At 39.0% G+C, this 26834-nt stretch overlaps 1 protein-coding gene across 5 annotated transcripts in view; it reads left to right on the forward strand.

The window, feature by feature from the left end:
• ASZ1 (ankyrin repeat, SAM and basic leucine zipper domain containing 1) overlaps positions 1 to 23269 on the forward strand; it is a 43820-nt gene extending 20551 nt beyond the window's left edge. For 2 of the 5 annotated variants that reach the window (XM_061373055.1, XM_061373056.1), the window contains exons 5-13: positions 1751 to 1862; positions 2129 to 2263; positions 4724 to 4836; positions 8390 to 8465; positions 8807 to 8863; positions 14240 to 14352; positions 19166 to 19271; positions 19700 to 19813; positions 21778 to 21946. In XM_061373055.1, the coding sequence (XP_061229039.1) occupies positions 1751 to 1862; positions 2129 to 2263; positions 4724 to 4836; positions 8390 to 8465; positions 8807 to 8863; positions 14240 to 14352; positions 19166 to 19271; positions 19700 to 19813; positions 21778 to 21945 (994 nt within the window). In that variant the 3' untranslated portion in view covers position 21946. Of the gene's footprint in view, positions 1 to 1750; positions 1863 to 2128; positions 2264 to 4723; positions 4837 to 8389; positions 8466 to 8806; positions 8864 to 14239; positions 14353 to 19165; positions 19272 to 19699; positions 19828 to 21777; positions 21947 to 22992 lie in introns of those variants that run through there. The other 3 variants (XR_009728402.1, XM_061373057.1, XM_061373058.1) reach the window with 3 other exon arrangements.
• Positions 23270 to 26834: the final 3565 nt, after the last annotated feature.

Raw genomic sequence — 26834 nt, forward strand, 5'->3', positions numbered from 1 at the left:
AAGTACTTTCTCAGCATTTGTAAGAATTAGCAATGTATGAGTAATATATGTAGGAGAGAAAGCTTCAACACATGCACTTCTGGGGACAGAAAACAGATGAAGGAAAAAAATACTTTTATGTGCATTTAGTTTTACTACTTGAAAAGTTAAGATTTTTCAGTATGGTATTTGTGTGTAGTTGTCTGAAGACTCCTTGTCCTGGGTTTAGCAGTAGCAGTCAATTTTTTCTCCATCTTAGTAGCTGGTGTAGCATTGTGTTTTGACTTTCAGCTTGGGTACAGCGCTGATAACACCGATGTTTTTAGTTGTTGCTAAGTCATGTTTACTCTGACCAAGGACTTTGTGAGTCTCATGCTCTGCCAGGGAGGAGGGGAGGCCGGGATGAAGCAGAGACAGGACACCTGACCCAAGCTAGCCAAAGAGGTATTCCATACCACAGCACATCATGCCCAGGGAAGTAACTGGGAGTTAGCTGGAAGAGCAGGGGCGCTTTTGGGGGTCAGGCTCGTTTTGGCGAGTGGTATCATATTCTCTTCCCTTGTTATTTCTCTTATCATTATTATTATTGGTGGTAGCAGTAGTGGTTTGTGTTACACCCTAGTTACTGGACTGTTCTTATCTCAGCCCGTGGGAGTTACATTCATTCGATTCTCCTCCCCATCCCTCTGGGAATGGGGGGGGAAGTAAAGAGGGAGGAAGGGGGGAGTGAGTGAATGAGCTGTGTGGCTGGGTTTAAACCACGACATTCCTCCTAGGCATACTCAGGTGGGGGTCTGAGTGTTGGTAGTACATGTACATTCTGGCTATTGCACTGCTCCTCTGCACACCTGCAAGACTTGTGTGACCCGAGATTCTTTTGCTTACACTGGATTTATCAAAGATGGTTTTGCATGTATGTACATAGTTGTTCGTAATACTCTTTCTCTTAAATATTTGGTAATGATTTATAACTTGCCCTCTGTGAAATTGCATATTTTTCTTCAGTGCTTTGATGTAAGTTGAACTGTATATAGAATACATCACTTAAGCTCTATCTTTTAAAAATAACTGTTGAAGTAAAAAACGAGTCTCTGCCACCTTTTTTAATACTGAGGAGAAAAATGTGTGATTTGCTGATATTCTCTGTTTTCAGTAGGGTGCCCATTCCCTTTTTCTTGGGCCAGGCTGTGTGCTAAATGAGAGGCCTGCTGGGTATGTGGCAGCAGCAGGAGGGATGGTCTGTGAAAACTGGGTTTGTGTAGTTTGTACAAACCAGAAATGGTTTAGTCACCAAACTGCTGTGTTTCATATCTGGGACATGTTATGGTTATTTGTGTGCTGCTTTAATTTAGAGGTGATAAAGCAGTGTGGTGGTTTGGGGGGTTACTCAGTTTGGTTTATCTTTTTAACTTTTTCTTCCAGAAGTACTGTAAATCTATATTGTAAGCTCCTGGAAAAGAGTTGTTTAGTTTCTTCAGAGTTTTCTTCTTGTGTAGAACAACAGTTGCCTTCTTGACTTTATTTCAATCAGAAAATAAATGTAAACTCCTAAAATAGTTTAAAGATTTCTAACTGGACATAAATGAGTTGCTGAATCTATTAAGTTGACTCTTGCGCTGAAGCATAAATGTTGTGTCTTGGACTTTCACCCTCTACTTAGTTCTTCTGCAGAACCGAGAATCTTTACACAGTTGAGGTGCTCTGCTTGATAATGCAGTTGGATTTTGTTATCCAGAAATAGTTTTTTTTCACTTCTCACATTTTCTTTCAGGAGACAAATGACTCCCCTGATGTATGCAGCTCGAAAAGGCTATCCTCAGGTTGTTGCTCTTCTTGTCGCTCATGGAGCACACATAAATGCCCAAGATGACAATGGATATTCGGTAAGTGATTTACTTATCTGTGATGTAATTAACAATAAAAACATTAAAAAGCAGGAACCCACAAACTTGTTTTTAAGTACAGCATTCTCTGAAATACTCATTGGTATATTCTTCTTTGAGTATCTCCAGTTTGAGATTCTTTTGCTTTAATTATCTTTGTCTCCAGATTCTGCCATATAAGAATTTTGAAGGTTACATTATTGATTGAACCTCTATTCTTTCATGTTCCATATGTAAACTTGGTAAAAAGGAGTTGTTTTTTGCAGGCATTGATATGGGCAGCACAGCATGGACATAAAAATGTAACTCTTAAGTTGCTTGAGCTGGGGGCTGACAAAAATCTACGGACTAAGTGTGAGAAAACAGCAGCAGAGATAGCAAAAATCAATAAACATTCAGAGGTATTTAATTTCTCTTTGAAATGCAAATTCTATGGTTTGCCTCAAAAATCTGATCATTAATTGTATCATTTTCTGTAGGACTGTTACTTTAATAACTAAATTGTAGTAGCTAGCTAGTTGAATACTTATGCTATTACATCTATATAGACTATTAAATCTATATAGGTCTGTTACACCAAACTTTTCACAGGGCTTTAAATGCTATATAGAAATGTTTTGGGAACCTTCCCTCCCTCCCCCTTTGAATTTTTGATTCAGATTTAGAATACAGAACAAGGGATTATTCATGTTAGAAATGTTGATATGAGAAGTAGAAAAAATAATATGTTGTTTTTTTCCTGTTTGCCAAAGTGTGTGAGAGAACGTGGGTATCTAATTTGCGGTGTATAGTTTCTAACTGAATTTGGAAGTGAAAAGGCTAAAGCTAAAAACGGGGGGGTTGGTACTAGCTATCTTCAAAATCCATTCTCGGGAGGGAAGGTGTAATATAATGCAAATTGAGCAGATCATTGGAAGAGCAGCTACTAATTGTCAGTCTAGAGAGCTACTGAAGACACTGTACAGTCTTCTAAAATAAATCTTTTCACTGCTGTTACCAGATGATGCACAGTGGATCAGGCGAACCAGATTTCTGTGTATTTTCCTTTGAGTTGCTCTTGCCATGATGTGGCTTTTTGCAGTGGCTCCTCAAAAATGTGTAATTCATTCAAATGAATTTTAATTCACTTTACAGTTTCTTTTTCTTTCTTGGCTTTTTTGAGGGTTTGTTTGTTTTTTTTAGTCTGTCAGACTCCAGAGCTAGGGATGAACAAAAATGATAACTATGCATGAAGTTGTAAGTGTAGGCTAGCAAGATCACTGAGGCTCAGTGATGTTAGCTCAGGTTACTGGAAGGGGCTACAAATCCATTCTGTCTCCCAATAAATTACTTGTTCGTCAGGCTATGGCCATATAATCTTGTAACACAACTTTCTCTGACATGGAGGGACTACAGGCTCCTCACGCTTGAGGGATGCGTCTTGTCTCTTGACCTGGAACACTTAACTTTCAGTCAATTACTGCAAAGTCTTGCAGATGATATTGAGATACTTTATGGTCAGGAGCTTCTTCCGCCTCAGGGATCTGCTCTTCAGGCTGTTGACAACCCAAGAAGCTGTCATACAGACTATGTCTATAGAAACTGTATCTGCGAGGGGAGATATTTTTCTTACCTACTGTACTAGGTTTGGCTGGGATGGAATTACTTTTCTTTCCAGCAGCCTGTATGGTGCTGTGTTTTGGGTTTCTGACCAAAACAATGGTGTTAGCACACCAGTATTTTAGCTACTGCTGAGTGCTGGTGAAGCATCAAAGCTTTCTCTGGTTTTCATTCTTCTCCCCACATGCAGCCAGTAGGCTGGGAGGCAGCAAGAGGTTGGGAGGGGGCACAGCCAGGGTAGCTGACCCCAGCTGACCAAAGGGATGCTCCATACCATATCATGTCATGCTCAGCAATAAAATTGTGAGGAAATTTTTTTCTAAAGTAGCCATTGCTTGGAGACTGGCTGGGCATTGGTCTGCTGGTGGCAGATGGTGAGTGATCACCTTTGCATCGCTTAAGCTTTTGGGTGTTTTTTTTTAACCCGTCACTTACTAATATGCATGTATCTCAACCCATGGATTTTGTCATACTTTTTACCCTTCTGATTCTCCCCCATCCTGCTGGGGGAAGATGAGCAAGCAACTGAGTAGAGGCTTATTCGTCAGCCAGGATCAACCCACCATTCATACGTGTATGTATGTGTGTGTGTATGTATGGCTGTTCATCTGAATTTCAGGGAAGTGGCTTCACCATTCTTTTAGGCTTATTGTGGTTCTTCTTGTTTTGCTGAATTTTTTGGTTAACTATCTCAGAACTCACACAGGGGCTGTTCATTTTCTGGATCCCATCACTGATGCATAGTGACGTCTGGCAGAAAGCTTGCTTCTATAATCAGTTGAAAGAATCTATCTGTCAGATACAGTTAGATTGTCAGTTGTAAATTGCTGAATGTTGGGTCCATATATGCATCGAAAATAGAGATATTAAAATAGTTGTATGCCTCATGCTCTTATTATTGCCTTGGGTTTGTAGAACTCTTGTCTACAAACCACAAAAAATAGTATATTGGTGTATTGCTGCTTCTGTAGTGACAGTTACTAACTTTTTTTGACTTAAGTTAGATGTCCTGCTTTGCTCTGTGTCAGTTCATTGTGGTGGAATTCAGAAATGCTTTGGATAAACTGTGGGCTTAGTCTTAACTGTTCATAGTAGTTTAATGCTTTAGAGAAGAGGTGCAGATATTTCGTGTCCCTTGTAAGTAGTAAGTCATAAGTTAGAACTGTTTATCATCTGGTAGTAACTCATAAGTTATCATCTTACTCCTTTGTATTTCTTTATGCGTTTTGAATTTGAATAATAATTCATTTGGGCTCTTCCAGATTTATAGTTTACTGTCTTTGGCTGCAAACTACTTGCAAGGGAGATCCCATGAAACAATTAAGGAGGAGGCTATCTACAAATATGTAACAGCTGCCCCTGACCAAGGAATTAGGTAAATACAGTCATAGTGTAATTTTACCTTATAAGTATTCCTAAGAGATTGTATTTGTTTGTGTCAGTGATTAAATTGTACTGATGTGTATTGTTCGGAGTGCTCCCAAGAGTACACAGTAAGTATATTAATGTACTATTAATTTTTCAAGATTGCAGAGTTCCTTTGCATTACAAACAATGAGCATGCTATATATCTTTCATTCCTCTCATTTGATTTAAGGTATACTAGAGCCAGGATCCAATGTCACTTCAGTTCATTTCAGCACCTTTAAATGTGTATGCTCCCCTGTTGCATATTCCTTGTTCCGAATTTGACATTAGATTATTATTTTTTTTTATGCTTTCACTGTCTGCCTGTTTTCATCTTCATGCCACTAGGAAGAGATGTGCCTTTTTCTTTTTTTCCTGCATGTATCTTAGTCAAAAGAAGCACACAGTTACATAGTTAAGCTCTAGAACTTTTTGCATAGTGTGCTTCTGGCCCTGAAGCTTGCAGGTGTCCTGTGGCTGAAATCAGCCCCTGCTTCGGCACCTTCAAAGGTCTCTCATATTGTTTCATCCCAGAAAGTGTTGGTTAAGAAGTTCTCAACAAACCATCCATATGCTTCCTTGAGCTTGAACTGCGTGGTCTTGAGAAAGCAAATTCCAGTGCTGATAGTCTGTTCTGGTTTGTCAGCTTGATTCTTTATGTCCCTGCTCAGCCAGGTCATTCTGAATTTGACGTGCCCTAGTTTTGTATCATTACTGCCATCATTGATGGCAGTTCACACTGAGGTAGTCTCAGACAGAGCACCTCTGTTCGGACAGAGCCTCATGAGGTTCTGTTGCTAGATGAATGTGTATGTCGGATTTTCATTCTCTGGTGCTTCAACCACAATTATCTTAGAGATACTTCAGATTCCTAAAGGTGTTGTTCTGACTAGATCTTCTTATCTATGAACCACGTCTCCCATGGGATCTGTCTGCTCCTTGGGGATCATCTTTTGAGTCCTTGTATACTTGACAGGAAGGTGACATTCTTTTAAATAGATCAGTCTTCTGGTACGCTTCACAAAGGCTCATACTCCTAGATAGAATATGTACCTAATGACCTCAGTGCTAAAACAGATTCTCCTTTTTTTAGCAGGTTTGGGTTCTTTAGGAAGTTCCGCAGGCTTTTTCTGGTATAAGGAAATAAACTAACACTATGCAACAGTTATCCATATAGATTTAGTGCTGTTGAAACCTGATGGTGGCTAGAGGACATTCTACCAGTGTTTGGTTAGTCTTGGTAAGTTTTTGAAGTCAGACACTGGAATCCTGAAGCCCACTAAAAATAGTTTGTGGCAGCCAGATGTCTAGCTATGCAAATGTAATTCTGTATTAGGCAATGATTCGGCTTCCAGGATTTCATAATGTGCCAGTAGTCTTTCTCTAAACAATACTGGTTTTTCTCTGCTAGGTGAGAAACTGATTTGTTTGTATGAACAGACATTTCTGTCAAGCTCAAGGATTTTTGTATTAACAGTAGCTAGTTCTGATGTTTCATAACTTTGAGCATTTCTCGTAGTAAGTGGAACCCTTGGTTTCAGGAAAGTCCCCTGGAGTATACCAGATGTCTGGCTGTTAAATGCCTGTTCTTACAGATGCAGTTTATCCGTTTCAACACACACACACATACTTGCCCCCAGTGAGCTGGATTTTTTCATCTAGTGATAGTCAAGAGGAACATTGATGCCTGTGTTTATTCCATCATAGCTCCTTGAGCTCTTCTCTCGGTTGCTCCTCATGCCTCACCTGGTACTGGATATCAACTGTGCTCTGCCACGCAGGGTCAGTGAGTATAACTTGTCATTGATATTGTCATCATTTAGTCATCCTTAGGTAGTGAGTGTACCTTCAGTCATTGCTGTCTGCCATCCTAATTAGACAATTTTCCTGAGTCCAGAGCCTTGGACTGTACAAGGAAATGCACATACATGTCAGGAATTTGCATCCTTCCGCTCCTGAATTAGGCCCTTTTCTGGTTCAGGGACTTCAAGTTACTGTCTGGTTGCTGAATAGCCCTTTCCTTGATCGTGGGGAGAACGTCCTTTCCTTGCAACTTTAGCAGAAATGAACGTCTGGAGTTACCCAGGGGCTTCCAGAATCTTTGCAAACTGGGCACTTTGAATGCCTAAATAAGAATATTTGATCACTGCAGGTCATTCACTCTTCTCTTGCCAGTTGAAGGGCATTGGCTGTTTGGACGTATGCGTGAATTGTTTACTTCACAGACTGTTGCTGTCTGTGTTGAGAGAGGGAGGAAGCATGCGGTGGTTAACACAGTTCTACACAAATACATGGTAGGGATGATGCCTTTAAACACTATTAAAATTATTTTAAACTCTTCTATTTTTCCTGCTGACAGAAGGCACTCTCACAGAATTACTGACTTGAGACAGTGCAAGTTGCATAAACTTAGTGATTTAGGGTGTCCATCTCGTAAAAGGATAAGTATACTTAAATACCAGTAATGCAAGGTTCTCAATGTGCAGTCCTGAAATATTTTCTTATGTATTCAGAACACTTTTCAGAGAGGTTTGGTTAGTTGGTTGTTTTGGATTTTGGTTTGGGGTTGATTCGGGGGTTTTTGGGGGCTGGTGGGGAAAAGAGGCTGGAGTTGGTGGTGTTTGTTTGCCCCCCCCCCTTTTTTTTCCATATATATGTAGCTACACAAATTTTATAGGACCTTTTTTAAGTCTTTAACGTGAAAAAAGGGCAAACCTTGATTTCAGAGCCTACGATAAGACTGAGCAAACCATCTCTTAACTCAGGGTTTTGGCAAAGGACTTTCTGTAGTGACTGCAGTGGTCCTTTCAGCATTTGATCTGACTTGCTTTTGGGTTTAATTCTCTTCATTACAAATGTTCATCTGATTGTTGAAAGCTGTTTAGATATCTTGCTCTATATTTTTGTATCTTTTGGGAGGCAAGGAATCAAAATTGGTATTTACCTTTGCAAATAAATGTTAAACTCTGAACCTGCAGTGGGTTATGCCACTTCCTCAGTCTGCCTTCTGAACAGTAGTCCTCTGACAACTAATTTCTTACTAGTCTTTAATCATAGACATTTTAGTTTATTGGTAAACATGCTTTTTTTGTTTAAATGAAACCAGAAGGGAAATACTTGTGGGCTGAATCCATTTTATATTAATGTTATCTGATAAGAGGACATAATTATCTTCCTTAATCCTACTTCAGATTTTTCAGGCTTCCGCAACCCAACTTGAAGGTTCAATTGGAACATTCTGATACTTAAAATAATATTTATCTATGAATAATTGAGCCCTTTAGGCTCAATTCAACTCATTAGACAGAAAAGCCATTCATTTCTAAAATGTTGATAGATTAAAAAATAGATTAAATTGTACTCCATGATGCTTATCAGGTACTACTGTCATCAGTAGGCCTGTGCAACTTTAGGTTGCTCCCCAGTTCTCTGCCTGGGGAGCTTTTCGAGAGTATTTTGTTCTGGTGGTCTTCTATTAACTTCCACTGTTTTCATCTCATACCCATTTGTTCTATTTTCAGTTCCTATTCAACTTTCAATGACACGGAAGTGTTTTTACAAGGTCTTGGTCTAGAACACATAATAGGATTATTCAGGGTAAGTTTGTGGTTTATCTGGTATCTGTTAAGTAATCCATGAAAGTAGAATGTACCTACAGCATAAAAACAAAGTCCTGTCACTATTAGTATCTTAATTCAAATAAATTTATTAAACAGAAGTTTAGCTAAAAAATGTTAAGTTGAACTTCAGTGGACAGGATTGGATTGCTTAATTTTAATTACGTGCATTAGTCATGTGCATTATGTGATGTTTCTAAACTAGAATAATGCTGTTGTGTAGCTGGTTTTATTTCTGAAAACTGAAGTAAAACATAAGTGAAAACTGTTTTCTTCTGAAATTCTTTTTGATGAAAAAAGAAAACCCTTTGTTTTATACAGGAAAGAGATACAACTTTAACACAACTTCTGATCATGCAAAAAGATGAGTTAATACAGGTCAGTTTACTACTTTAGAACTTCATTTAGTTTTCTCCTCTTTCTTTTTTAACGTCTTATCGTTATAAATGCCTGAACTTGTAAGAATTCTGTTTTCAGAATCTTCTGCAACTTCTTGAAGTTTAATATGAATATAGACAGACCTTTTCTAAATCCCACAGATTAGCCTTGATTTCTGACTTGAATTCTTGCATCTTCTTTGCCTACATCTGACTACAAAGTGAAAGTCTGCAGTATTTGGAAGTCCTCAGTATTTCTTTGCTGCAATGATGTGGAAGTTGGGTTGAGCAGGAAGTTGTTCCATTTTAAAGTTCAGTTGTTACCATTTTTGGTATGTAAGTATGTTTTCCCATTTGGTATCAGTTTAAATCACTTGGTATTTCATTGTTATTGAGGACTAAGTGACACATTATTACAGGATTTCAGTTTCCAGTGGAAATAGGGTGGTTGCTTTTCCTTAGTCTTTGCTGGAACTATTCCTGTGGGGAATGAAAGACTTCCTGTGTTTACAGGAGGATGCCATAATAAAATCCAACTGTAGGAGTCTCCTTGGGACAGCGCAAATACTTCAGGCCACAGGATTCTTCTGAGCACACTGTACCTGGTCTGAGATACCAAAGATGTCTCATTGAAATAACTGACTCAAGCCTGTTGCTGATGCTAGTTGTCTCCTCTATGTCAGCTTTACTCACCCTGTTCTGATACCAAGGAAGCATGTGTTCCAGCAGCTGGAACCAGCATTAGCATACAAATGTTAATTATTACTTTGGAGTTGGTGTCACAAGGATGTTTTGCATGAAGTATTGTCTTGTAACTGAGTAAGGCTTAAGTGTTTTCCCAGAGCTCAGAAATAATTCTATATTTTAGCGGGTGCATGTACAGGGAGTTTTGTCAGTGAAGAAATTATTTAAAGAGTTCATTTAAACCTAGGTATTATAAGGCATGTCAACATATTCTGATGTTACTGCTTTTCTGAAGCCTCAGGATCATGCTAGATGGACAGCCTCTGGGTATGGGCTTTATATGGATCCTAAAGCCCCAAGTGGCAGGAATTTTGCTCTTAAGGATTTTTGTAGCTTTCTTCTTATCACTGTGAGCTGCTGTGTTGGTCATGCTTGCATTAAACTGCAAATGTGGCTGTGTATATGTTCATATTGATCACCTGGTTTGATATAATCATTACTTGGTTTTGTCCAGAGACACTGGGGGAAGGAAAGAGAATTGTGGACTTCAGTGAAAAGCTAATCCTTATGGTTCTTTCATCAAAGAAGGAACTATAGTTTCACATGAACTGATAACCTCCATTTCAGTGTTTCAGCATGTTTCAGAGTCCCTCTTATAAAGTGGGATTTTTTTTTGATAACTGAAATAAATACCTGGATCAGCTCCTCTTCCACAGGAGGGTAGTATGTATAGGAACAGAATTGCTTTGCTTCTGAACTGTGTAACAGCAGGAAACACTTCTGGAAAATAAGCCATGCTTTGTGCATGGATGTAAATTAATTAGCGAATCTTCAGTTGAAAGTTTAAAAAATGACATAACACTCCTGCCTTATTAGCACTTCATAAGTTACCCTAAATTCTTGGTACAGTTTAAGTTACAGAGCTCTGCTAACAGTTTCTCCCCACGCTGCTGATAGAACAAATCTAATCTGTTTCCTCGTAACTCCAGAGTTGAAGTTTTTAGTGTGATGGCAGATCTTCAGCTAACAGCCAGCTATTTGAAAGAGCCTGGATCTTATTACTACAAAGATTAATGATGACCTCTGATGGATGCCTCTGAACCAAACTGCTTTGTATCCAGAGAACTGGGGATAAATCCTGTCGCTAACATGATGCACTTTCCTCCATCAAACAATATCAGAAAGATACTTTCTCTGTAAATATCTTTATCTGTATTCTGCACAGAGCCTAAACAATGACTCTTCAAAGCTAAACTCCTCGCATTCCTTAAGCTTATAAACTGTTCCATACTGAAACAAGTCTGTTCAATATACTGGGACATGTCTATTCAACATTTGAAAGTTTTTGTCTGATTCTGCGCTGCTTGTAACCCTTGGATATTTTTTTGTCTGGATTTTTTGGTTGGGGGGATTTGGAATACTTTCTGAGCATTTGTCTCAAAAGATAGCAACAGAAGTAATTTTACTTCGGGGTGCATTTAGGGTATGAAGGTTCTTTTCTTACATGCTTATTAGTTTAGAATAAGAGAAATTGTCATCTTATTCTGGATTTGAGAATGCATAATGACAAGTTAACACATCAAAATTCAAAATATAATGCAGACATTTAACTTCATCATTAGAGAATTGTCAGGTCTGTGTGCTTTTATATTACAGTTCCAGGACTCTTCTTCATCTGCCCCTCTCTCCCTGCAAAAACATTTAATATTTGGCAGAAGAATATCAGCTTATTTAAAATAGTGGCCACTTGGGCAAGTTGGCAGTAATGTAAGAGTTTATGCATAACTTCTGGTTTTATCTAAGAAACATGTCATCTTTCATTTCCATCTAAAGAGTAACAGGAAAGTCATGTTAATGCTGGAACAGGAGTTTGGAACATGGATTTTCAGGGGCTATTTTTTATTTCTGTATTTATTTAAGTAAATAATAGCACCGATGTTAGAGTTGGTAGGCCTAGCATTATTTCACAGGTGTAAGCAAGTTCTTGTACAACACTTGCACATTCTTAAATGTATGGCCACTTGACAATAATATTTGTGTTATTTGGACTGCAGAGTGTAGCTGAACTAACACCAACTTAAAATCTTGCCAATCTATAAGGAAAAAGGGCTTCTTGCACCACAGTTGTTCCATGCATTCATCACTGCATGAGTAGTCAGGTTCTGGGTAACCCCTGTGTTCAGCAGTGGCTGTCTAGAAAGGTAAAAATTGTCTGCTTTGGGAAACAGTGTGGACTAGTCTATATGTCTACTGTTCTGCACCTAGTACCTTCAAATTCAGAATTACTGTGGTGGTGGTGGAAAACTTTTATCTATGATGACTTTTATCACATTCTTTACTTCTGAAGCCGTATCTTCAAGATGTGGTGGTACTCAGTCACTGGTCCATTTGCAGAATGATTGTTTTATTTATAGGGAGACAAAGTACAATGTCTTCCTGATAGAAAACTATATCCTTATTTGCTTGCTGTAGGAGTGAGAAGATGGAGTCAAAAGCAAACCCAGTCTTTGCAATAGTTCCTGCTTTAAGCAAAATAGTTTTAATATTCAAGAATAACAACCAGTTTACTCTTGGGAGAGCTCATTTGATTTGTTGATTATAATTAAAAATAAACTTGCTGCTCTTGTATAAATCGGCTTACTTCTGCATTATGAAATGACTGCTGTAATGCTTTGTAAGCATTAAGAAAGCATGCTTTCATTCCAGATAGGGCTCGACAAGGCAAACCTGAGTACTAATAAATTGAGCAGACTTACAGCTCAACATAAGCAAAGTTAATTATTTCTAGGAAACACAGATCTTTCTCTCTTAAGGCTGCTAGTGATATTTACCATAGAGACTTGAGTATAATTTATTCAGGTACCTGTGGCAACTATTGGAAACTATAAAGTTCTTGACACCTGTAGTTAAACTCCCAGTTAATCTGGTTGGGATTTTACGTTACTGCAGAATTTACCTATCCGTAGACTTGTAACAATAGACTTATGACATGGTTTTGAAATGTAACTGTGTGCTCACAAGTGTGTCGTCTGGCATGTTACCTGTGAATCCTGAGCACCTGGTGGGGAACCTGGGGGACTGTTTTGTGGAGCCACAGTGAACACTAAACATAGAAACAGTAGTCTCACACGAAGCACCCATTTCTCTGAGTACCTTCTCTTCCCTAGGATTGCTGCTCAGCACCATCTGCCTGGTGTTTGATGTGTGTTGTCAGCTGCGTGTCCAAAGTTCTTTCTGCAATCATTAAAAAAATCTGGGAGACAACAAACTCTAACATTTTACAGATTTCTGAGGCTACAGCAGGGAGCTTCAGGTCCTCAGAACATCAGAGAGAGTCATATATGTTGTAGGCTTGAAGGCTGTGGGATCCTTGCGGTCTTAAATTCCAGAATGCTCCATTCCTGCTTCATCCAGGTACTCGGCTGGAGAGTTAGGAACAAAGTCATACTTGGACCTGGCATTATGTGATTTTTCACTTCTGTGGAGAAGCATCCTTAGGGCTGTCAACATCAGAAGTCCTGTGTTGCAGAGCAGTCTTTCAGATGAGCAAGGAAAAATATTGAGTGTGCCACAGGAATGCTTCTGTTTTAACAAATGGGCGACTTTGTTTTCTTTGTGTTCTACAAAAAAAATCTTAGCCTAGGATTTAAATATGAGTTAATATGTAATCTGAGATAGTTCATTGATAACACAGCTGACAAAGTTTTCTGTCCCAAGTATTACTTGGAGAATATCAGTTACATGGTGTATCTCTTCTGAAGAAAATTGTTCTTTTCTTCAGCTAAAAGAGACAGAAAGCCTTGAACACTTCAGAGGTCTGCTGTTGTTTGCAGCATTAGCCAAGAGTACAGAAGATGAGCTGATTTGAGCCTAGCGACTGTATAAACTGATGTCAGGTAGTAGTCAGGCTTGGTCTTAGTTTGAGGTCATAAACTTATTTTGAGTTTATAAGTATGCTGTCCTTCAGGTACATAAAAAGGCTTCTTTTACAGGCTATTTCATGGTAGAAACATCTGGCTTGAATGTCTTTTTAACAGATTGTGTTCTCTCTGCTATTTCCTGATTGTCTGAGGCTTTAGAGATAGCACCAACTAGATTTCTGTAATGTAACTTACTTTATAAATGAGATTCTGTAAGAAAATAAGGTTTTACAAAGAGCTGTCATATCTTCTGAGACCGGTTTAACTGGAAGAAATGCACACCCAAAAGCTTGGAAAAGCCCTTCTGAAAATCTGCCCTCTTTCTGTAAGATTCTGCCTTTGCCAATTTATAGTTTCCATTCTTTCATCTGAGTTAATGCTGTATTACTGTCATGGTGATTGGTTATTTTGCTGTAAGAAATGACCAAGATGATTCTGAAATAGATGAGCCGAACATCCTGACAGTGGGGTACTCACAAAAACTGCAATATTTTTTTTTCCCTTTAATAAACCTTAAACAAACTATCTGAGCATCCTGTACAATTTCAGTTTGGCTTTTCCTTGGGTCTTGTAATTTTGTTTTGCATCATTGAATAGTTTCTGTGGTTTTATTTTATTTTGGCAGTTGCATACATTGTAGTTGCTTGCAATAACTTAAAAGCAACTTCTTTGACTCTTTAATAATTAGAAGCTTGCACAATAAATGGTACTGTCCTTTTATATCAAGTAAGTATTGAAAGTAAAATATATTTGGAATTATTCTTTAAATTTAGATTGGCCTTACAAATCCTGAAGATCAGGAGAAACTCCTAGATGCCATTAACAAGCTAAAAGTGGGAGAAGCAAGAATGGGAGATGTCTCTGAAGTGATGAAGCTGGAATTGAGGTATTAACTGTGTGTCTAGGGAAATGGAAGTGAAATATGAACTATTTAAGACAACTGCATTGTTTTCTGTAGGTCAGAGGTAAAATTCTCTCACACCTTATCCCATGGATAACACTCATGAGAGTACACCAGTTAGCGGATTATAAGGGCTAGTGGTAGTTGTGTTTTGTACAAAGAAAGTTGGAAGCATAGGTTCCTGATGTAGGAATCTGACTATATTGTTGTTATGTGACATTACTTTGGCCATCTTTTTGATTGATGAGTTCGTTCTTTGTACCTCAAAGTTTCACAGCCTTGCTGTGCAGGGTTTTCACTACTCGTATCATAATTTCTGAAACTGGCTTCTTGGGCTGCAGTATTAAATCATGGTTTATTTTCTCTGACATGCTTCAGTGACCAGATTTGGTTTTATTTCTCTGTGGAAATGGGGTCTTGCCCTCCTCGCTGCCCCATGCTTCAAGAGCAGCATGGAGCCTTATAAACCCCACATGATGTGGACTCTCTAGTTCTCCATTGTGTCTGTAGACAAGGAAGGCACTCTCAGTCTTGAAGTCAAATTTGTCTGATTGTAAGGTGCAATAAAAAAAATGTGTGGGAGGGAGAGATGCATGTATGATTTCTGCATGGGGCTTTAATTTTCAACTGATAGATTTAAATTACTTGTACAGGTCTACCTTAATTCATAAATGCGGCTGCTGTACTCAGGGGTTTTTCCTTGTTCTTTTCCACTGGACACAGTTTTAACTATCTTCTAGAAGACCTATTTTTTTTTAATTACAAATTAAGAACTTCGTACGTTGTTTTCCGTATCATATATTATATGTCTCAGTAGGAATAGGTTCATAAGGAAATGGTTCTGTAAGAAAGTGTTATTCCTTCAAACTTCCATTCCAACTTGATATTTTTTCCATTATAGTTTTTTTCTTACAGCCTTAAGCATCAGCTCTGCAGTACCTCTCATACTTCCAGTATTGTCTTGTGCAGTCCCATGAAAGTCAGGCCTACTTGAGCTGAGAGAAACATCCCTCAGCTTATTAAACTTCGCCAGTCCCTTAAGCACTGTTAGAGCACTCTCCACATCCAGTACAAAAAGAAGAATGAAGGTTATAGTAAAGGCAAAGGTGTCTTAAGATTTCTTAAACCCCTTTTCCTCTATTTGTGTAAATACTATTTTTTTTCCAGAGACCTAGACCTGAATTTAGATTCTGTGCTCATACGTTTCCTCTTCTTACTTCCCAAACCTACAGAAGAACAGCTCCTGAAAATAGGATTAGTTTGCAGTTTTAATTTGCAAATGTTTTAGAAATGGACTAGGGCAAAAAAACTGTGGCTTGCATTAATTGAACTGCAATTGTTTAACCTAGAGAAGACTGTTTTAGGGATACTGCTCCTTCCTTCTACTGTAGCTGCACCAGTAGTAAGTTAGGTTCTCTGTGCTTGTTCCTTCCCAGTTTCAGCCATCATTTGCGTAGCATTGTGTTGCCTTATTTGCAGTGGGCTGGCTTGAGTGGTACTGGGGGGGTGGGGGGAGAAACTGCCTTGCATCCAAGCTACTGATAAAATAATTCTATGTCTAGAAAAGTCAGGGTTCAGTTCCTCCTTAAAGTGTGTTCATCTCCCTGTTGACTAGTGACCTGACAGCTGTGCTGCTACTCTGCTAGCTGTTCGTTGACTCTTCAAAACAAATAATGCAACTCTCTGTATCATTTGGCTACTATAAAGCTAAAATCTGTTAGCTAAGTTGTTCACTGGACCAAAGAATGTGCTTGGGTTCATTCTGTACACATCACCATATTCTGGAGGCAGCTGAATCCACTATGTATTATCAGTCATGTCATGACGTGTTCCTGCCATAGTGTTGTCTTTTGTGCCTTGGTTACATGAGTCTGTCTATTATGTACTTATTCTTACATGCACTGATTGCTCCTGATTCTGGTACTGTGCCTGTATTTATACCCATTTCTGTGTTTACACAAAGGAGGATTTTCAGGCTGCTTGAGGTACATTTTGCAGTATGATGCCAAGTTTGAGCTGCAGGATGTGGGAGGACATGCAAGGCACTTGGAGAAGGAATTGAAAGACTTGAGATGGGCTGGGAGAGCAGAGTGTTCATGTCCTGAAACAGGACCTTGGTGCTGCTTCTAGTCTGTGAGGAGATAGCATTTGATGAATGGAACACTTGATAGATAAGGAATTGGCTTGATGGTTGCACTCGGAGTTACGGTCAGTGGCTCAATGTCAACGTGGAGACCAGTGATGAGTGGTGTTCCTCAGAGGTCAGTATAGGGACTAGTGCTTTATAACATCTTTGTTGGTGATATACAAGAAGTTAGCAGTTAGTTCACAGTATGTGTGGCCAAATGCAGTCGAAAGCCCACGTGATGCCCAGTACAGTCTTGCACACCAATTACATATCTAGTTCCTGGCAGAGTATGGGTTTAGTTCATACATAGTTCTCAAAAACAGAAAATAATTAATTGATTGAAGATCGAAGTACACAAAATATGACAGCATTTCAGTTATGGCAAGCACTGCATAGTTTTCTAGAAAATGGCTTGACATGTATTTTAGGAATCTGACCTTGAGACTAAAATCATAGGCTATGTTTACACGCTATTCTATAAAGATTTTACTTCCCACTTGCTCAAAGTCATTCTGTGAGAAGGAAGATCAGTCATTAAGTCATAGAAAAACTAACATAGTAGAAAATGTTGAACTGATTGATTATAAACTCACAGAGTGTCTAGTGCTGTTTAGCCACTGGTGTTTTGACAGCCATTAATTCTTTTCAAAAGTGGGGTTTTTTTGAAAACTTTATTTCCATTTACAAATATAAGAACATGTCACTGCAACAGATACAACATTTCTATGAAATAGGTTTCTAAGAACTGTTATTGGTATAATAAAGACATATGAGAAGTATAAATGCTTTTCTTTTCCCCTTTTTTTTCCCCCTCCCCATGTCATGGCCATGACAACTTTATTTTTGCTGCAAATCCTTCCAGAATTCATAACAATAATTTCCTTTGTGACAAAAGACAGAAGTTGCCACAACTGATCTAGCCAGCTAAAAAAAATATCCTTTTAAATAGAAGGAAATGTTCACAAGCATGGCTTGACTTATAGTAACATGGGAGAAACTTTCAGACCGTCTCCAGATGTGATTATTTCTTGTGTTTGGCTTTACCCTAAATACTTAGTTCAGTTATATTGTTCTGAAATAAATAATACTTTATTTTATAAAAACAAGCAAATAGGCTTCCTTACTTCACCATCTTCATAAAAATCATGGACAGTATTGGTTTTCAACCTCCAGCACTCCTACTGATGCTTCTGTTTATTTCCGGTTTAAGCATTAAAGTCTTAAATGTTCAGCAGTGTTGCAAATCACAGATGTCCTGAGCAGTGGTGGAAACTTTGCTCACTAATGGTCTTGTGCCAAAGTTGTAGGAAAACATTCTCTGGGCTAAATTCAGCCTCCGGTTAGATACTTGCACCACACTGGCAAGTAGCTTAGTTTAGCTCTTTGGGAAATGTATGCCTTTCTGCAATCAGAAGCAGCAGTAAGGTGGTACGTGTTGCATTTAGGTTCAGTTGCTCTAGGGAAAAGAGGAATGGTGGGGTCTGAATTAATTTATTCAGATCTTTCCATAAAGATAACAGGAAGTTCTTCTAAAGGAACTTAAAATTGTGTCTTGTTCTGGCCCTGCTTGTTATTCACCTGAGTGGCTCACACATGGTGGAAGCTTTTCTCCTGGAGATACAGGCACTTCTCAGGATTTAAGAGCTCGCTCTATAAAAACAAATGGCTGATCTTCTTCCTTGTCCTCTTTTCCTCTGCCCAGTCAATGACAACAACTTTCTGGCCAGTACCATGACTGATAAATAACACTCTTTGAGGCTTCCGGTAAAATAAACTGAGTCAGTGACATGTGGGAGCTCCAGAAACTTAGCAGTGAAATTAGTCTGTTAATTTTTTCTATAATTTTCTCCACTCTTTGAAGATACTGATAAAACTAATTTTCATGGTTGTCTTCCTGCTTGTATAAATTGTCCTTGAAGTAGATAACATCAGAGATTTTAGGCCTTCAGGAATGTATTTCCAGAATGAAAGGCCAAGTTACTGTTACTGGATTCTTTTTTTCTTCCACTGTGATGGAGACTAACGATCATTTCAGTCCTCACTCCGAACTACAAACCAGACTTTTCTCCTACCATCTGCATCAAAAATGTGAGCTGCAGGTCAGGAATATTGATACGTCCCCATAAAATTGAGTATAAATTCTCTATTTCTGGTGTTGCGGGACTGTGATCTGTATGCACACATGCACATGAACAGTGTTGCTGGTGTTGTGCATCGCATGTTATAAAATTACTTGTGCAGCAGCTAATGAAACATTTTTGTTGACAGTACAGGACTGATGAAGGATAGAAGTGGAGGTTAATAGAACGTTTCTGATAAGCTTTGGGGTGACACTTTTTTTTGGTTTTCAGTACATCTTATGAGCTGAATATTTCAGATAACACAATGATTTTTTTGTCCTTCCAAAAGAGCGGAGAGGTGGGGATGTGGTGAAGGGTGAGGGGACACAACACACCACACCACACACAGAACCACCCCAAAACCTACTAAGACTTTAAAAGTAGTGTTATACTACCCTATATTAAAATACAGGGCCACAGGATTAATATTTTTATGCAATGAAATTGCATGTCTGAGTAACCAGCCAGTGTTGGAAATGCGTAGATAACACTTAGCTTGCAAAAAGTTACAGCCTTTAACAGATAACAGAATATCATTTTATTTTTGTAGTGGAGATGAGTTCCTCGAGTTTCTGAAGAAGTTGAATGAGGAGTGCATTAAGCTGACCGTTCCTGTGCAGACCGTGAATAAGCGTTTTCTCAGTCGTTCCCACCAGGTATTCAACCAAATTTTAAAAAAAGATTGATTTAGAGTACGTTATTCTAGAATATTATTCTACCTTGTAAAGTGAAAAATATGAACAATCGCCAGCCAGCTTGACTATTATAAAGTTAGATAGAGCTGTCCGGTGTTCTTTCTCTAAAGGGGACACCTTCTTTTTTAAGAGTTGATTTCAAAAAGTTAAGCTACCCAAATAAAGATAGAGCTGTTTCTTCATATTTCTGCTGATAGAGGAGTTAGGGTAACAAAAGGTTTGCACAAAGGCTGTTTGTAGGAATAACGTTGTGCAGAAATTGTACAATGAAAACCCAGTGTAAATGCAGTTACAAACTTTTTCTAGCACTGTCTTTTATGATATGTTGCCTAAGGAATATTAAGTTACAATCTACAGTAATTCTGGCAAATAACTATAGCTATTAATAGATGGTGCTGCAGTGGACACCAACTGCAAATTATATTGAAGTCTGCAAAGACTTGGTTTGCAGTGTTGAAAAGCTGGGAGAAGAAGCTGCCAAACTGCAGGACCTGATGGAGAAGGTGGGTATGGGCAGGTGAGGCTTTGAAATACCGTGTACAAGTTCCTCCTTGCAACTTCAAATGTGACATCCATCAGTGAAATACACCTTTGTTGTCCCAGAAGTGGTATCGTTACTTCCTGTGCAGAGCACCAGTGTGCACAGAGTTGAGGTAGTTTGTTGTCAGCTATTTTGCAAAATAAGGTGCTAGGTGGAAGCCTCACTGTACATCGTCTTGGTCTGCCCCAGGCTCTTTAGCAGTAGCTTACACTTTGTATCCACCTCTCCCCACCTATACCTTCCCATGGACAGAAGGAGAAATAATCTGGAATATTCCACAGCAGTGTGGAAAGTCTCCATAGGAAGGCACAGTCAATCTTTTTCTTTCTACCACAGGAAAGAATTAAGTGGACTGTATCCCTGTGCTCTTGGAGAACCACTGTGGCATAAATGCCACTCTGAATACTGACACTCTTAATTCTTAATCACTAATTACTTCTTAATTAAGGAATCTTTTGTTTGGAATTACTGACTCACAGGGAAGTTACTAAATTTTTATGGATTGAATGGGAAGCATCCCAGATAACTCCACCAAGTGACAAAAGAAGAGGGTGGGAGAGGTCAAGGCTAGATGTTAGCACCACATCAGTCATTCTCAAACCAACACAATGACACGCTCTTGTCAGAAGGGGTCATTTTAAGTAATAGGCTAGTAAAAGGAATGGCTGCTTGGATAGAATAAATGGAGCATCAGTGTCAGAAAGGAATCTGTTGCTGAACAAAGCCATGTGGAACTCAGATCTTTGGTATAATGCTACTAATGGAGTTTCCTGTAGTTTAAGTAAATTTGATATAACAGCCTTCTCCCAATAAATCACTTAACACTAAATATATTTAAGAGGTAGATAGAGGCTGTGACAAAGAAGTTTTTTGCTATTTGTGTTCCCCTTTTTGAATATGCAGAAATCGATTGTATGTATATATTTGCCTCCTGTATGTACAGGCTAGTTACAAGGGCTGGAGGGGATCTGAGTTAGGTGCCACTTGACTTTGCTGTCTTCTGTACTTAAGGTTTTATAGCTGTCAAGATGAAGCACAGTGGCTCTGTTCCCAGTGTTAAACAGAGGTGTTAAACCAGCCTTCTGAGTACTTCAGAAATGAAATTCTTGTTCTATTAAAATACTGTAATGTTTTATGAATTCCACTGAAGACTTTAACACAAAATACTTTTGTGCTGCTTAATTTATGATGGGGCACTCTTCTCTGAGTAGAGCACTAAAACATTTATTATGAAAAGTGCCAGTTTAAGTGAAACAGTTAAACCTTTTAGATAATAAATTTATATAAGTTCCCTAAAAATCTTCAATACTCTTTGCTAAGCTTAGTCATTACATGACTTTGCCAGCAGTACATGTCTGTAGCATGCAGTATTTGAAAACAATAAATGAGATGGCTTTCCAAGCATTATAAACTAAGGTAGGGTAACAGAACCTAACCCTGCTGCACTTAATGGCAGTACTTCACTCATCTTCAGCGTATATTCAAACAGGCACTTGTAAGGCAATTTCCGCTCTCCCCTTAATTTCAAGGAAGTCTAACCTGTTGCTTATTTAACTTTATTTTTTTGAATGAAGGGTTGGTTTAGTAATTAAATAGCAGAAGTTCTGGTTAAAATACTTGATGACTGGGGTTCGAATGTTTTGTTACTAGATTTTTGTAACATCTATTAGCAGTGTGTTTACTCCTGAGGAATTAGAGTAAATCAACAGTTTGGTTTTCTAATATATATTACATAATGATTGAGTATTGGATAAGGTAAAGGTTTGCACACATCTATTTCAGTTGAAGCAGAGCAGAACCAGAAAGAAACAGTATCAGTCCTAAATGCATGCAGATTCTTAGGACTGGGTACCTTAGCACATACTTAAGAAGCTTTCACCTAACTTTTTTTTCTTTGTTGCACTTTTTACTTAACATCTGCCTCAGCATGAACAGAGGAATGACCCCAGACAAGTGAAACTTCCAGAAAAAGCACCCATGTTGGAAAAAAGATTAGTGAAAATGGGAGGGATAACATTGCTTGGATTTGTTTTTTTCTTATTTATAACCAAGGTAGTGGTAAAGAAAAAAATTACTTTAAGCTTATTCTTGTGAATACTTTTGGAAAATACATTCACACTGCAGTTCTGTTCGGTATATGGAGCTAAGCTGAAGTCAGGAGACAATTTGTGTTGCTTCTCATCATACCCGTAGTGTATGCATCCAGTAAGTGCTTTGATCCAGAAATAAAGTTAATAAAAATCGAAACTGCTGCTTAAATGAGTCTTAGGGGATTATTTTAGAAATTACTTTTGGTATAGACTGTAAGTTTGAAACTGTCAAAGCCACTTTTCTGTTTGGGCATAAAGCTGTAATTGTTGCATGCTAATTACTAGTTTTATTTTTACCTTTAGCTGTTGTTTAGAGGTGAACATAAGCAAATAATTTTGATTATATCATATGTTTGTATTTAAAATTGCAATGCACATGTGTTTCAGCATTGAGAGGGCGGGTTTAGAATACTTTAAGTATCTCATGCAGTTCTGTGTTGATAAAGACCTCTTTTGCAGTTTTTCATATGAATCTATCATAGGAAAAGCTTGCTGGTGAGGTGTACTTCTCTTCCCTTTGTCACAGTCACAGGACTGCGGAGATACTGTTACACATTGCCTGAAAAGTCATTTTCCACTGAACTGGGATACTCAAATTATGCCTGAAATCTGTTTTCCTTGGGAATACTTACTACCATTAAGAGTTTCATCACATCTATTAAAAGGATTATAGCAGTCCTTTGCTATAAGACTGCAAGCAATTTAGAAGGCATAGCAGCATGTTGTTTTCCTGGTCTGGTCTTTCCTGAACCCAGGACACAATGACAACAGCTTCATGCTTAGAGTAATTTTTTCTTAATATTCTCTGCACTTAAAAAGGTGTTTGTAATTCCACAGTGAAACATTAATATCTGGTTTTCATCTGGTTACCAAACCAGCTATGTTGGGGAAAAAAAGGAATTGGCATAAGTTAATTCAACTCAGTTATGTTTTTGCAAACTTCAATAAACATCTGTAAAAATGCTGACTGTTTCTGAAGGGTCATTCTTCTGTCAAAATAAAAGGAGTCTAAAGAAGATGGGGGTGTCACGCTTTGGCTCTGTTTTTTCAGGGGTGTGTGGAGTCTTAATCTTTGATGTTCCCTCCAGAGACTAGTAAGGAGAAGATAAAAACTCGAGTGCTACTCCAGTTGCTGCCACAGTTGTTCTCTGCTTTTTGTTTTAGAAAGCTACATTGGGTGTTGGTGTGTTTCCTTGTTACTGCAGTTGTTTTACCTCCTTTCCTCACAGGTTTCTCCTTCAATGCAGGGAACATCCTATAGAGTGATGAGGCCAGAGGCAAATACAACAAAGACTGGGTTGTCACGCATTCTGTTCCCAACCCTGGGTCAGAGGAACAAGCTGTATTTCCCACTACCACCATCTACCAGCAGAAGTGGAGAAGTGCACATACGATCAGCTTGCTGACTTGAACCAAGAAAGTACAGTAAAGGAAATGTTTAAATAGTTCTCTGTTTCTTCATATTACCTTATAATTAATCCTAAAGTAACAAGACACATATCACAAAAGGAAGAATCCATGGTATTAAGAAAAGCTGTTAAGTGCAGTTTTAACTGCACATGGGGTGCACATGGAATACACATGGAATCTTTCGTATACCCAGCAGTCCTCTGATTAGCTCAAAATACAGTTCAGATGCAGTTGCTCAGTGATGGGATGGCTCACAGGTATTACTGGAACTTGTGACAGCTAACATCTTTAGGGCTTTTTTCTATTAGGTGGAGGCATTGGGCATTTCTGGGGTGAAGGGGGGGAGTAGGCAGGCATTTTGTTCAGACTGTGTTTCCAAATGTACTTACACTTCAGTTAAGTGGAATTATTTCAACCACTAATAAGATTTCTGTGATACTGCCCTTGAAAAGGTTTTGTTACTTAGCCTTACTATTCCTTACTTCTCCTCTTCAGTGAGAATTTGCATTAATGATGCCATGAAGCCACTTCAAAGGACACTGAACCATAGTTTCCATTTCAAGACATGCATTTTCTTTCACTAGTAGATCTTGCCATTTGAGACAGCAAAAATTCAAATCCATTTTCCCATCAATTTGAAGAAAAGATCCGCACATATGGATGCCTTTTAAGCTAACCTTGGAGGTTAGCTTGTATTTTATGGATCACCTATTTCAGATGCTTATAATCATGATGCGAACATTCATGTGACCAGCATTTGGGTTAAACATGGGCTTTCTGCCAGCGGCGTTTTTAGCATGGTGCACTGTTCAGGAATAGTGTTCAAAATGGCATAAACTACACATGAGCAGAAAGCATCTTGGAGAAGAGTCAAATAATAAACAAAGGTTATTTTAACCTACATATAAAAAAAGTTGTATTTCCTCTTCAGCTTCCAAACTTGGGCTTATGCAGTGAATTTCAAGGTCCTGTATTCACTTTCATGTTGTTCCAGTGCCTCTTTCAAATTCTCTGTTTGAGAAGGTATCCCAGTATGGTTGTGATAAGGCAGGAAGAAAAGAAAGAGATTCCTTCAACATCTGGCCCCTGAGCTGTGCTCTCACAGTTCTCACCCCCAGGAGGACCCAGTAAGGGAGCCTTCAGATGAGAATGTCCCTGCTGAGAGGCCTCCCTCTGTAAGTCATCAAATTAAAGTCATTATCCCAGAACAGTAAGAACACAATGATTTGCGTATCTATGAGGGAATTGGAGGAGAATGCTAAAGAGCTTTGCATGCATTAAGCAGGTCAGCTCTGCAGCCCTGTGAGGTTTTGTTCTCCTCTGACAGTAGTGCAAATTGAGATGCAATTGAGTGGACTGGACCTGGGGCCAAAGCCTGCAGATACATTGTTGTTTAAAGATGCAGGGAGGTTCCTACTTGCTGTACCATTGGATACCTAACTTCTCTTGATTACAGATGAATATTCATGGAATGGCCTTTTCTGAATCTAAGCTTAGACTTACATAAAATTAGGGCCTTGGGTGATCCTGTGGAGATCTGAAAGACCTTAAAGAATTTTCATTTCTGATTTGCCCTGTCCGAGATAAAACTACAGGTTGTGTGTGTTGAGTCTCTCTTCCTGCGCTTTGGCATTCACGTCACTCTTTAAATTTGACTTGTGAAGTACCTGGCTTGTTATAAGGCATTGCCCAGTTCTTCCTGTGGGGTACCAGTTGCAAACAGTAGATGGCAATTTGGGCTATGTGCATTCTCAAATTGAGAAAGAGTGAGCATTGTTATGTTCTCCGCTGACTTAGAGAAGTGCTGTGTTTGTTTTTTCTTCTGCTTTATTCTACTCCTTGTCATGGACAAGACTTAAGCTTGAGCTGTGCAGCTCATTCTTTTTCATCTTGCCATGTTTGAAGCTCTTCAGGCATCACCCAAAGCTGTAAGTTGCTCATAAATGTGAGTAGGTGTTTGCTTGCATTTGCCTTCTCTGTTCCAGCAGTTCTGCAGATGTTATGGGGCATCTTTCGCAAATAAAGCTGCTGTGTCACTAGTGAAGTGGCACAAGTGTTGCTTTGGATCTTTCTGCATAGATAAAAAGCCTTGAAGGTCTAGCAGGTATCTAACAGCAGATTTCTGCTTTTAAGGACTCTCACGGTCTTTTCTTTGTTCTGGAGGCATGGGTGAAATGTGTATGTGGAGATTTAGATTTCCCTGCTCTAGAACTGGGAATTTCGAAGTAATGGGGCTCTGTACTTTACAGACCAGAAATGATAAGCAATGAGGTATGAAATAGGGTATTACTGACATTACATGAATAATGTGATATGTATCCTTAACAGCTTTAATAGCTGTTAAATTAGTTTTTATCATGATTCAAATGGCACAGTTTCATGTAATGTAGAATCATAGTCTCTGGGAATGGGGCTTAAAAGGATCCCTGTGGGAAGGATTTTCAGTTCTTTTAAGCTCTGTTGCTGACTGTGATAGATATGGGAAGATGCCTTCTACTTAAGGGTTTGGTGGGAGTTTTTTCTTACTAATTATTATTCTTAGATGAGCCTTCCATGCATTCAGCTTTGCTGAAAACAGGCTGACTGTACAAATACAGGTTAAACTACCTTATTTTCACTATTGTGTTGAAAACCAGCTCAATTTCATAAGGCACATATTCAACAAGCTGGGCTTTCATTGTTCCTGGCTGCTCTGCCATCCTCTGTATTGGACATGGCAAGATTTCTTGACTGGATGAGGAACTGTGTGCATAATACCTATTGAAGGCACATACAGCTTTGAAAGTCCAGCCTGCGCTTGTGGCCAGGGAGGCCCACAGCCTCTCCAGGACTGCATCATGAACAGCATCACATCACCTGCAAGTTAAAGGCATGATCCTTCCTCTCCCCTCAGCACCTGGGAGGGCCGCTGTGCCCACTCCTGGGCTCCCCAGTATGAAAGGGACATGGATATACTGGAGTGAGTCCAGTGAAGAGCCGCAAAGATGCTGAAGGCCTTGAGCAGGTAGGTATGTGGAGAGGGTGAGAGAGCCAGCATTGTTCAGCCTGGAGAACAGAAGGCTCAGGAGGATCTTCTTCATATGTATAAATACCAAGAGAAAGTGGTGAGTGGAGCCAGGATCTTCTCAGTGGTGCTCAGGGGCAGGCCAAGAGGCAGTGGGCATGAACTGGGTGCATCCCTGAGCAACCTGCTGGCTGATGCTGTTCTAAGTACAGGGTGGCACTGGAGGAGGTCCTTGTGGTAGGCTGACCCCCCCCCCAACTTTGCCTCACAAACCCAATAGGGCTCCCCAGGTCTTTTTCCAACCTCATCTGTTGTGTCATTTTGTATAATGAGACAGTGGTTAATAGAAATGATGGATCCAATGTGAATTCATGTAAGGCCAGCACAGAGTGCAGGGCTTGGAGAAGGAATCTGGACAGCAACAAAGCTGGAATGCAGATGTGGTAAATGACTCTTCTGGAGAGAAGGGAACAACATTC

The sequence above is a fragment of the Neopsephotus bourkii genome, unplaced genomic scaffold, assembly GCF_033783945.1.
Source record: "Neopsephotus bourkii isolate Nb327-2 ecotype Australia unplaced genomic scaffold, CSIRO-AGI_Nbou_v1 NB_1624, whole genome shotgun sequence".
Taxonomy (NCBI): Eukaryota; Metazoa; Chordata; class Aves; order Psittaciformes; family Psittacidae; genus Neopsephotus; species Neopsephotus bourkii.